A 13,809-nucleotide genomic window follows, 5' to 3' on the forward strand; every position below is an offset into this window, starting at 1 on the left:
CCCCCTAACAATAAAACTTTAATAACAGTTTAACACAAAGAAGAAAACCAAGCACAAGACAAACAAATAAAAAACAATAAGTTGGCCAGCCTCAGAGGTCCACCAGTGAATTGAACTCAGCCAAAAAAAAGCCTTGGCCCTTTCCATATTGTGAAGTTTTGTGTTTTACAACATAAAAACAAAAGTTTATGAAATAGTTAAACTCATGCTATAGTGACGCTAATTAAAGAAGTCTACGATAGGACATATCTATAATTGGGGCCATTATTTCCATGGGTCATATTCTTGGGGTAGACCATTGTATAATAGGGACTTTTAGATTTGATTGAACGTGTACTGTACGACATTCATGTCCACATGGATCATAGTTTATTGTTACTCATCGCCAGATATATGAACCTTTAGATTAAGTGGACATTTACATTGACATGCCAGTGAACGTATGACATAATGACATTAGAATCTGACAATGTAATCTATGAAACTGAAATGTACTTTTACAACAGTCTCAGAAAATCATCGCGAGATCATTCTCCACCTTAATTTATTATGACATCATACATCCACTCGTACTCATGTTAGTTGACGTGCCAGTCGACTTGTGCATGCGCATATCATAAAAATGATGACATAGGGTAGCAGTCGACATAGTGCAAATCTAGGAGTCCCTAATAGTTCATGTTAATTGAGACTTAATATCACTTACCTGGGAAAGATCCACAATGCAACCGTGGTCAAGCAAGCATGCATTTCACTTTGAAATGAAATAAATGTAATGTACCTGTTTACTCACCTGGGTGAGGTCTACAAGGATGTTATCTTGTCCTAGCATGGGGTTTACTGTTGTTACAGGGCTTGTAGGTAGACTTCCAGTAATAGCATTCTGAAATAAACACAAATTAATTAGCATACTAAATCAAGTTGTTATTTAAAATAAAATAGATCACTTCTTTAGCAAAAGATTTAAGACTAGGTATTCCTTCATCGGGATCAAACCTACTTTCAATGTTACTTTGTCATATTATGTATCACATTTTATTTTGTTACCATGACATTGAAAGTAAATAAATGTTTAAATGCCAACTACAACACTATGCTTCCTGTAATCCCATGGACGCCATTCGAGCGGACATTAGCCACAATTTACCACAATCATCCGGGTATTTTGTCCTCCCAATGGCATCCAAGTCATTTATCTTGCATCGCGTAGCAGCGCTATACAATCTTTATTCAAAAATTCAGACAGAGTTTGTACTATGATTCTTGATATTGATGTCAACATCACTACCACCTCATCCATGCTACTGTATGTCATCTCATCATGGAATCCTCATTCATAATTATTTTATTTTATCTTCATCATTGTATTAATCATCAAAATAAAAATTATCTTTTATTGTGGTTTATTCATCTAACAATTCATAGGCAGTGCTTTATTTACTTTATTTTACAACCTTTTTACTGACATGTGACTTGAAAAAATCCATAGAATGTCAATGTTTTTAATAAATTTTAAATATTGTCTGTACTTTTTTATTGTTTTAAAAATTGTTCGTGTACTTTAAACTGCAGTGTATTATTTTAACAAAGATTTTTATTTTATGAATTAGACCATAAAAAATGAATTGAATCAAATTTCATTAAAGCTTTAATAATACTGTATGTCAGAATATTCCACGCTGATAAATTAAAAAACATGAACAACCATTGAGTGATGTCTAAAGTACATTAATGTATAAGAACAACATCAATTTGATATCAGGTGACTGATAATGAAAGCATGTGCAGTGTAAAAATCAAGGTGTGAACATCTTTCATGTTGATAATTACATTGAGTAAAAAACTACTGAGTGATGATAGAAATAGCTATTACATTCATTCATGTTTTTTTGGCACTATATAATGCAATGATATTCAGAAAGATACTATTATTATTAAAAGAGCATAGTACAGATTATGTTGGATGCCAATTTCATAATCGTTTCAGATGACAGAATCATAATTTGTGAATAAAGACAAACAAATTAATAACACTCATTAGATTTTGCATATATTCACACACAATTGGTTTTTGTCTGATCATTTGTCAACAATAGTGAAATAATTTAACTTTAAAATGTAAAATAGACATAAAAATTTCAACAAAACAATTGATATGCAATCAGCCAGCAATTGTCATTATAATAATAATTATTATCAATATGTTAATTGGTACACACATTATAATATACTACTGTACTTCTTCATTGCTGAAAAATTAATCATAATTGAAAGATCGTAGAATCGTCTCAATAAATAAAACCATCTGGGGGAATGATGCTAAATTTAGGTTTGATGAATGAAAGTACCATAATGAAAGATGATCCCTAAACACATGGTATAAGTTAGAATAGGAAATGACATCACAAAATAATATGAATTCACCAGGAAGCAATATAGAATATTGAATGGCTTTGGTTCTGTTCAGACTACTGTATGTGACCTGGTAAATATAATGTAGACTAAAGGAAAATAGTATGATACTGTACTGTAACATTTAACTTTAAGTATTACCGTATTCCTCTGGCATAATCCCACCCGGTACAACACGAAATTAGGCTGACTTTGGTGGGTTGGACTATACCCTCTGTTATAATTCCACCCTCCTAGAACACAAAATTAGGGTGATTTTGGTGGGTTGGACTATACCCTCTGGTATAATCCCACCCTCCTAGAACAAAAAAAATGGGCCGACTTTAATAATGGGTAAGACTATACCCTCTGGTATACTCCCACACCACTAGAACACAACATTGGGTTGACTTTGGTGGGTGGGACTATACTCGGGAAAAGCCTGGTTCAGGAAAAAAAAATTATTGGTGATCATTTCTTGTAATAGAAAGGCCTACATCCAGATCAAAAGCCAATACTAGGACTATACCTATAGGGATATGCCTGTGAAATCAGACAGTAGGGGGTGGGATTAGACATGAAGTGGGGATTATTATGAGGGTATACGGTATTATTAAAGAAGCTAGATGAAATGAAAATGAAACTGTGTTTTGTAGTAAATTTGTTTGAACTCCTACTATCAAAAGCTTGCGTTCACATGGATGAAAACTACAAATCATATTTAAATGCCTGTTCACACTACAACATTTTATGAAAGTTTGAAGCTCCCAGAAAAGCCAGATAAATTAGTGTCTGGAAAGACCGCTAAACTCAATTACTGACAATGACATACAACTTTAACATGTAATCACAAATTATGATTATCGTTTCTGATCGAATATAATCCCATGCTTAAGTACTGTACAGTATAACCCCACAATCTAATTTATGCAAAAATTTGGAAAATCAATTTTTTTTTAAATGTAAGAATCTCACCCACGAATACCAAGGCTCCTGAGACTACTACTGTACATATTTGGCCATATTATTATTAGTAATAATAATATTTAAAAAATTACATTAAAGCTTACATTATTATCCTGAATAACACGTTTTAATTTAAACAACATCGTCTTCATGTTTGTCATGTCCTGCATTAAATGGCGGAATGTATTGGCGTCCATGGTTACCTCCTCGTCCGACGTAAACGATAACTGCGACGTTAGGTTTAGATGCAGACTTCTGTTAAGTCGGCTGAATCCAACATGGTTCTCCTTTGATCTATAAAAAAACATATTTACTTTTATCGACAAGCATAAACCATTTTTTCTTTATAATTAATAATAATAATAATACTGTATGACGGGCTTGCTAGGAGAAGTAAGTGCATGTACTGTGCTGGATTGGGTTTGGTTGATTTCTCAGGATGAAGTTCTTAATCATAACATTTTTTATAAAACCTTGCTTACTGTAGAAATCCCCTATTTTGGACTGCTGAATAGATGAAATTCCCTATATTTACTGTTAGAATTTTTTTGCAAAAGCAGTCTTGGAAACTTAAGAAGGAATTTTAAAACATTATACAGTACAGTACGTCACACATAATATACATTTTATTTTGCAATGAAATAACTAAATCTTGAAACTTTATCTGTGAAATAAAAAAATATCAATAATAAGTACAAAAAATAGTACAAAAGTAGTATTTCTTAGTAAAAATATGAATGATTATTTTGAAAACAATAATTATGCTAATAAGAACAGGACATACAAACAGCAGATATCCGACTCTGTGCTAATTAGGACCATTGAAATTTAAGTTTGCTGCCATGGAAACATGGTAATCACATCGCGATCAATACACATTGATAAAATATCAAAATTGGCATCAAATATGGAAATATGCACAATAGGCCCTTATCCAATCACAAACCTGAAAAGATGGATGACGGTAGTGTAACGAAGAAATTAATTATCACAATGAATGACGCAAGAGAAATGTAGAGGAAAATGTCCGTGTATCTATTGTACAAAACGCGAAATACTGTACAAAGTACAGAGTGATAGTATACACAATACGATGACATTTAGTTTACCAACATCAAGAAAATTATATTCGTTGAAATTAAACTGGGAAACCCGAGGCTACGATGAAACAAAACGTGGATAAGTAATTGATATGCAATGAAGCATAACTAATGTTTATTTTGGAGAGAATCGAACGATCTAAACACAACACCCACGAGTCTGTTTATATTATCATCTAATTTTAATACAATTCTTTATATCGCAATCATGTCAAATGTGTTTCTTGACCGTCATATAATCATGTTTAATAATACTAATATTCAATTCATAATTTAATGTCAATGATTAATAATAGTAATCTTTTTATTGTAATACACAGTATTTATTCAATTAGTTTTGTTCATGTACTGAACTGTAGTAGTACTGCATCATGGTGATGAACAGAAAATTTAAAAGACACAGTATTTTAAATAAAATTTACAATGTTAACTGTTAGTGTTAGTGTTACGAAAAAATAAAAATGAAATTCTATATTATATGGTACAGTATTTTATAATACTGTTTTTGATTTTCAGGTACTGTATTGTAGTCCTCCATTACAGTAGGTAATGGGGAAATCACAAGTTTAGAACATTAAAACATCGTATGACTAATCAATTTTAACTTGTAATGTTTTAGCTGTCTCATTTTGTAAAATAATATACCCCTTTTGTGACACGGATACGATTCAGGGGACACCAATTTTGGGGAGACCCACCCATGAAACGAACCAGGGACAATAAAAACACAAGATCCCTATTCACTATACTATTCTGTGTCCTGCTAATGGGGTTCTAGCTGTACTGAACACAGAGTTAGGAAGACACAAGATTGGATTATTCCAAATTTTATTTGCTATACTGGGTAATATACTATAAACGCCTAATGGAATTAAATACGTTCTAATAGCCACTGTTTGTTTTCAATTAAACGTTGTATATTTATCTTTCTTGTTGACTACACCAAAGTGAACAAGCTGTGATAATCAAAACATGACATCTTTTAATAGGATTTATTGCATACACAACGATATGACACTAATGGTGTTAAGAGATTTTTAAAAGTTAAAATCACTGTTTATACTAGTGCGTTAAGTTAAAGAATGATTTTCACACATTGAGAGTGTAAATTCTCACAACTGTGCAGGTACTGTGTATTGAAATCGGTGACAGTGTTAGGCAAGTTGTATTTATAGTAAATTTGGTAACCAGGGCAGTATGAAACATATTGATTTGACAGTTGTGAAAAAGAGTACTGGGTAATACTGTCATAGTGGAATACTATGACCACACAGTAAATTTACATGTAAAGCTCCTGTAATCTATACAGCTACTATAAATATGCACATTTTTGCGAATATTACAATATGTTTGATAAATATTTGAATGTTATCTGGTCAACAAAAATGTGAATTGGAAAACTAGTATCATACACAGCAGGTACAGTAATTAAATTGTTTACAGTAGTAATGTTGTGAAAATGTAGAACAAACAAAATAAAAATATACAGTTGTTACTGAAATAGTGTCAAATTGGTTTTGAAAAAAAGAAAAAAAAACAGGAAGATAAATACACACTTGCCCCAAGTCTGTATTCATTGTCCTTTTTTTTATTTATTTGGTTTTATTTCTTGTCTGAAAATACATCCAATCTCAAGTAGTATACAGTACATATGAAACGCCATATGTGCCAAAATATTTATCTTTTTACTAATAATTATTAAGACAAAACTTCGTCTGGAACCCAGACTATCACATACATTACTTTAATATTATTTACACACACAATCATGGACTACTTTTTTAGGGCCACAAAAATCAACCTTTGTTCATAGGCCTACAGTGATTATTATTGATACTATAGACTTTGCATAGTAATTTTATTGATAATGGGATACTATTGTCACGTTAAAATGTTATGTATTTAATAACATTAACATCATTATTTATTCATATTGTGATGCACTGCTCTTTGTATTTTAACAAGTGGCCCTAGTGTACATATTATTGACTTTAATTGCGTTGTTTTGTGTTGTATTGAAGTCTGCAAACAAGGTAACGAAAAGTATACAGTTGCTACTGTACCAATTATTGATTTTCTTTTAATGCTGAATTCTCTGCAGTTATTTTGAGGACAAGATATACTGTAAGTACTACCACTGTCATAACAGTTCTAGCAAAAAGTTTTTCTAAGCAATTTAAAATCTGAAAGGGTATTCAGTAGTACTATATTATTAGCCCACAATTTTCACTATTTTGTCTTTAAGGCATAAATTGAACTCTAAACTAAACAACACAGTATACGCCAATGCATTTAGCTGTATAAAAAACCATGGGGACAGGAGGAACAATCTTGAATATTGGCTTGTTAACATGTACAGTATAAGAATATACTGTAAATCAAACAATTATTAAAGAATGAACTGTATTGTTATATTAAACAAGTAAAATAACATAAAAAAGGAATGCGAGATATTTAAATCTAAGCAATTGTTAATTTATCAACAATCCAACAATTGTTTGTTTTTGTTATTCTTCATCCAGATGAACTTAAAACCGGTCAGTAATCAACAGTCTACACAATAGAATTAGATGCATCTCATTGAATTTCTAAATACCATCTATTGTTATTCAATCAGTGTCTGAAATACTGTAGGTCTATATTCAGGTTTATAATACACAGAGGGATTGTTGAAGGCATAGAAATGTTTAATGAAGTCGATTCCAATGACAATAAGGCTCTGTCTTTCACCCTTCCATTTTAGTTCAATCGTGACAAATCCTATCTTTTCAGACAAGAGTCAAATGCGGAAATTATTTCTTTTTAATTGAAAATAGATCAAAATACTGTAGTTTTAAAATTACAATAGGTCTACCCGTACTCTTTTTATATCAATTGTTTTCCTTTTTTTAATGTGTGGAAAATTGAATGCTTATAATGGTATAGTAAATTGGTATATAGGTACATATGCAAAATGCAAAGTGATTCACAGAGACCCCTGTCTTTGACATTGCTCACTGGACACCTGAAGGACTGTGGTGGGGTAAATGTCTGTCTCGTCCCTTTATTTTGCCACCTAGGAAGTTGTTCAGGATCGTGATAGCGATGGATGCAGATCTCTCAGAGACTAGGCGAAAGGGATTGTACATTAAGTGTTTAATTTTATATGCACCACACAAAGTAATGCAAAAAAAAAAGTGGAATTGCTCAGCTATAGCCAGTGGAGCAGTAGCCTTCAACCATGAAGTTTGCTTCTAAAGAAGAAGATGATTGGAATTGAAGAAAGGAGTGCATTAATAAAGATTTAATTTTTTTATATTAGTGGTTAATATTTTTAGTAGAGAATTGAAGGAAAATGCAATTGAAGGGTTATGTGATGAAAAAACTACCAAATGTACAGAGTAGTAACTTTTTTTAGTGTTTTCATTCACTTTTTTTACCTTTCATTGAAGTTGGTCATATGCTGTGGTTCTTCAAGAATTTTACCATTGGGTGTTGAGTCATAAACTTTAGAGGGCGGTGAAGCTCCCATGGTGATACTCCGAAGCCTTCGGGAGTCTATGACCCTAAAAAGGAAAACATAAACATCAAAAAAAAGGAAGGAAGAGGACAACTTAAGTTTGATCATTTGTCATATTTTTTACATTTTGAGTTCAAATTGTATGTTTATTTGTAAAATTCTTTATTTTCTAATGAATGTTGATAAAATTTAATTATTTTTCTTTTGTTTGTAAATGTGTTTAATTGTTAATTTCATTATTATGCTATAACCAATTTAACAATTCATTTTTTGCTCCACGGATATCATTAATGTTTATGAAAATTAATTTACTACTGTATGTTTATTGGAAAGTTTATTGAAATATATATCTTGATTAAAATAGAGAAAGACTGTTTTAGCAGTATCTAACGTCTCAAAATATTAATGTCTTTCACTTTTGTCACGTTTCTTGGAAACTATTTGGAAACAAATTTGTTGAATGAATGAATAAATTTGTTGAATAAAAGAATAAAATATCAAACACATTAAATATGTAACATTTTTTTCTGTATTAAAAACTTAAAGTTTCCACAATTGAATTAGTTTACTTTTTATCATTATTTTACAATTATAATCTTATATAATGTACTGGTAAAATTATAAACCATGGATTTCATAAAGCGATAAACACTGAGCAAGCATAACTGTAGTTATAAAATAAACAATCGAAAAAACAAATCCATGCTATTTGATAGTGATGATACCACAATATATAACAGTATTAAAATAGCTGACAAAAATTCTTGTGGATTTGATTGACTTATGAAATAATCATCATACAGTATTTTAATAGAAAAATGAAATGCATTTTCTAAAACAGAAAAGGATACGTTGCTATATAGTACATAAATCGAACATCAAAATAGTATAATTATAAATGCAGTCATCACAACAAAGCACATCGTTTAAAACCGCAGCTTACTAAAACCATATGGCGATCCTTCTGTGGCCATCATACACTTTGAAATAACGCAAAATGCAATACATACATAGCCATACTGAATGCTCCTAGCATGCAGTCCCGACACCTAGGTAGTACATCTGATTACATCGGTACATGAGAGACAAGCCCTCTCCACCAGGGGTACCTTGTTAGGGGTACCTTGTTAGCAAGATACACTAAGGATTTGACAAGCTTGGCCTAGAATTCTAGCTAGACAACAACATGCCTAATGGTGTAACAGCAGCTGCTTACGTACTTTAAGCTAGATCAAATTTGCATATTATCAAATTATTTTTACGGAGGTTTTAATGTTCGCATTCAAACAGAGCATGTCTATGGCAACTTGGTGCAAGAATAATGCACAAGGGACAAATGTTAAATGTATTCAAGTGTTATAGTACAAATTTATTTATTATTTATTCATTTTTCATCAATTTTTTATTTTTAATTTTTACTAATCATTTCATCACAAATGTCTCGATCACTGTGTGGACTTGAGACAATGGGTCAGCCACTCCTCCCCCATTTGGGATGATTGGACTAACAATATGTTTAAATAATTAAAATTTAAGATAAGAGTAATTTAATAAACCTACAGTTGAAGTCTGTAGTTTTATTTACACTACCAAGTAAACTTAATTTTTCATTAATTCAATTGTGTGAGCAATGCAAACTCAATTTAATTTTTCACCAAGGACTACTGTACAGTGTAAATTAAATAAAAAATGTCACAATTTATCTCCATTTCATTATCATTTTAATAATATTTTGTTGGTCAATTCATTGCTTCTTTGAAATTTTATTAAAAATTGGTGATTTGACAGTGCATTCTATCGTGGAAAAAAGAAGGGCAACGACATAGCTTCCGCCTTGATAAAAAAGTGTATTCTGTTACAAGATTAAGCAAAGAAAGGAGGACGTTTGGACAACAACTGTATTGATAAATTATTAGCAAAAAATACTTTTGAACCTTGACATCCAAAATAGCTGTTTGATTAAAATTTTTCATTTCAAAGTGTATTCACACACAAAACAAAGATTCACAGAGCGAGACAAAAATGAAAACATTGGCAACAAAAGAACCGGCCTCTGCAACCCCCTCATTATTTTCCACGCCCAAATTTAGAAATAAACCTCTAAAAACTTGTATTTCTGCCACTGATAGTAATATTGGTATGAAGAACATTAAATTTATTTCAATTCATAACAAATTGAAAAAAAATAATTAGGAGCAGTTGCAGTTAAGCACTAATTTCTAGATTAATTTGCATGACTGTTGTGTTATCAAAAACAAAAAATCCCATGTTTTTTATTTAACATTCAACTCTAAAAATAAGAATAATATTAAAGACTGAAGTTACTGGTATTTAATGCAATGCAAATACTCTTTGAATCATTACATTATGAATGATTCATTACCAATTGCAGTTCAAAACAACTTGTCAGCATCTATTTTTGTATCAGATTAGACCAGTGATTACATAAACACTGACACAGCAATTTTAATATATGTATCCATTAATAACTCTAAATACCACAAAATAAAAGCAAAATGACTTATAAAAGGGATGCAATTCTGCTGAGAAGAGGGAAACCCACACTTACTTAACTTTATAGGCGTTTCATGCAGCCTCATTATACAGGCAGCACATCACCCATCCAAGAAAACCTTAGGCCTACTGATAATCGTTTTTACCCACCCACCCTTAACTTTGTGACACCAACCAGCTCCAGTAGAAACCTTCCTTATACATAGTACACCACTAGTAAAGGAAAACTTCTGGTTTTAACAACAGGTCATGTATGTTTTTAACAACACTATGGCCAATCATTTCTCAGGGAACACTCCTGTACTGGGGACACCAGGGACACATTACTGACTGATACTAGGTAATATTTTGTAACAATATGGCAAAGGGGATTCTGTTTGTTTCAACTGTACTGGTGGTTAAAATGTTTTACCCAATACTGTAGGCAGGCAAATATTTCAAGATTTTAAAAAAATACTCACTTTTCATCATGCTTTGAAGAAGCCTCGAGACTCTGTGATCGAATTCTACCATTACGTGAAAGTCTTGTTTGTAAAATTGAGTTCTTGGGCCCATCTGCCAAATCACTAAGAAACGACTCCTCATCAAATCCCATTACTTCGTCATCTATAAATCGGGAATCACACATAAGGTCATCGGACGCTATTGAATCCAACTCTGCCGAGTCGACAGAATTTGAGTAAAACCGACCCTTAACAGCACTAAGCTGTGGATGTCGTACTGTAGACAGCGGCATTTGCTTAGTAGGGGTGGACTGTATTGGCTGAGAGGTTGTACCATTTAAACGTGACACGTTCCTGGGACTTGAATCAGATTGGCTTCGTGAATCATGCCTACCCTGGATGTTACTAACACGCGGAGAGTTCTCAACGAGTGCGTCCTGACTGCCTGTGGATATCAAACGATGTGAATCAGCTTTTGGTTTGTCATTCGCTTGTTGTTGAGCCGAATTTCCTGTAGAAGCTTTCTCTAATTCAATTTCCTCATCGTTCAAATCAGTGTTTTTCATAGCTTCGCAGGTTGTAGGTAAGCCAGCATCTGCGTTACCTGTAAACGTACTACTTGTTGTATTGCCCGTGTAAGTCAATCTTATTCTATTATCGTGTTTTTCTCTATCCAGTAGGTAAATGTTGTTGGTGTTACATAAATCTTTTTTGAAAGCAGTGGCATTTTTATTTGTTGTATTGAGTACTGATTTATCAAGAACAAATGTATCGTTCTGTAATGGCGCTTCACTGGATTCTTTTTTTTCTGAATTTTGAGTACCTGTTGGGGAAGGCAATTTTGCCCACGGATTATTGCCCTTTGATAGCCATACATCATTTTTATTTTTACCATCATTTCCAGTATCACTTTTATGTTGCCATGGATTTTCATTGTCATCTGTTTTGGCAGAGCGATCAACCTTTTTTACGGATGTGGTGGCTGTTTGCATTTGACTGCCGATTGGTAAGTCCGCGATTTTGTTAGTTGACTGACTACAAACGTCACCGTTCGGTTTTGTTTCAACATTGGAAGGTGTAACACCAAAGAACGCTGATTTTAAGGCTTGATTTGTACTTGCTGGTTTTGAAGGACTATGTACGGACGTATTCACAATAATGGTACAGTCCGCATCTTCACTCTTGCTATTCATCCTCTTAGCGCTTGACCCAATTTCATACTCATCCATAGCATTTGGACGTTTTGCTGATTGTGACGTTGTACTTGTGGTTAACGCAACTGGCGCAACCTTGAAATTAGGGTTATCCACTCTTGTCTCATCAATGTTCAGATTCTGAGATGGTTCGGTAAATGTATCGTTATTATCGGTTGCAAAGTCGGGAGGAGGAGGAAATGTCTGGGTTTGAATGGGCTGCGGATTAGCGTTGGCATCTTTATCGGGGGAAATGGAAGACGCAGACGAGGACTTTTTTTTACGAAAAGAAGGAAACTTTGATAGGAATCCCTTCTTTTTTGGCTTTGTGCGACCAGACATCTTCTTAGCAAAATTTAACTGAGGATCCAGTTTTACTTGGATAACCTAGAAAAACAAAAGAATACTGTATTATTGAAACACATTCTGACTGCTAGCATCTTGAGTCTTTTTGTTTGAAATTGTATAAAAATTTACTTTATTTAAGTCAATGAGTCAACAATCAAGCGTAATAATAAATAGGGCTAGGGCTATGCCTGGCTAGGACTATCAAAAAATATTGAGACTAGGAACCTCGACTCCGGTCAAGGATTTGTTTAAAAACAAATTTGTTTGTTTGTACTGTAAATGCCTACAAATAAACAATGCACAGATTTACATACATAATAAATAGAAAATATTAAAAATAATAAATTAATTAATTTAAAGGCTGGGTATAGCCTAGGCCTATATAGGCCCTACTAGGCCCGGCTTAAACCTAAGTTTTTATATATTAAAAGTTGTTATAGGGCTAGACCAGGAGGTAAGTATAAGTGGGCTTAGGTATTGGTTTGCTAGCTGGTGTAGGCCTGATCCTAGCTACCCCTACTAACCTAGGCCTATTCCTCTATAGTAGTCTTAGCTAGAGGCTATCGAAACTAAAAACTCCAGAAGGCGGATGTCGGGAAGAAGTGTAGTAAACAACAAGGATGATTAATGAACTTCCGACGTCAACTTACGTACAATTAAATATTAAAGATGGTCGATCCGATAAGACTCAGATTAACTTGAAGAAATCTTTTTCACAAATTAACTGGATAGTCTTTTTTTTTACGAAATAAACATTAAACACACTTCGTAGCAGCAGCTCTTCTGGTGGTTGACTGAAACATTTCTTTTGTCCCCCAACAAAAACCAATAAAATCGTACGTAGTGTGTGAATAGAAAATAAAAATATCATATAGCGCCCTCAATTTTGGGAAAAGTAGGTGTAGGTACGTTTTTTCAAGGATTTTTAGAAAGATCTGAAGGTGTCTTTGGCTTTTTTTAGCAGCATGGTTTTTGTAGATCTCTTGCTAAGTCACCAAAAAAGAAATATACTGTTATAATACATTTACAAGCCTACGGCATCGCATATTAAATAAATATCAAAGCCAATAAATTGTGTTTCTTATCAAATTCACTGACTTGAAAATGACACATCCTAGCATGTTTTGTGTTCATGACATTATATGATAAAATTACATTTACGCAATCTAAAACAAATTGAATCATGAAAATTAACAAACATTTAAAATTAAAAATCTTTCTACAAAATCCTTTAAAATTATATAACACAATGCTTAGTTTTCCTTAAGTTAGAATCTCCTTTTGTCATTTGTGTTTCCCGTATTTGTACTTGATTAACACATCAAACGTTTATTTTTTGTTTTCTCCAAAATTAT

General features: G+C 32.6%; 1 protein-coding gene across 6 annotated transcripts in view; it reads right to left on the reverse strand.

The window, feature by feature from the left end:
- LOC140050969 (uncharacterized) overlaps nucleotides 1-13,269 on the reverse strand; it is a 35,793-nt gene extending 22,524 nt beyond the window's left edge. For 3 of the 6 annotated variants that reach the window (XM_072095998.1, XM_072095995.1, XM_072096000.1), the window contains exons 1-5: nucleotides 13,109-13,269; nucleotides 10,932-12,493; nucleotides 7,877-8,002; nucleotides 3,462-3,651; nucleotides 782-883 (exon numbers count right to left, since the gene is read on the reverse strand). In XM_072095998.1, the coding sequence (XP_071952099.1) occupies nucleotides 782-883; nucleotides 3,462-3,651; nucleotides 7,877-8,002; nucleotides 10,932-12,448 (1,935 nt within the window). In that variant the 5' untranslated portion in view covers nucleotides 12,449-12,493; nucleotides 13,109-13,269. Of the gene's footprint in view, nucleotides 1-781; nucleotides 884-3,461; nucleotides 3,652-7,876; nucleotides 8,003-10,931; nucleotides 12,494-13,104 lie in introns of all 6 variants that reach the window. The other 3 variants (XM_072095997.1, XM_072095996.1, XM_072095999.1) reach the window with 3 other exon arrangements.
- Nucleotides 13,270-13,809: the final 540 nt, after the last annotated feature.

Source organism: Antedon mediterranea, chromosome 6 (genome assembly GCF_964355755.1).
Source record: "Antedon mediterranea chromosome 6, ecAntMedi1.1, whole genome shotgun sequence".
NCBI classification, from domain to species: domain Eukaryota; kingdom Metazoa; phylum Echinodermata; class Crinoidea; order Comatulida; family Antedonidae; genus Antedon; species Antedon mediterranea.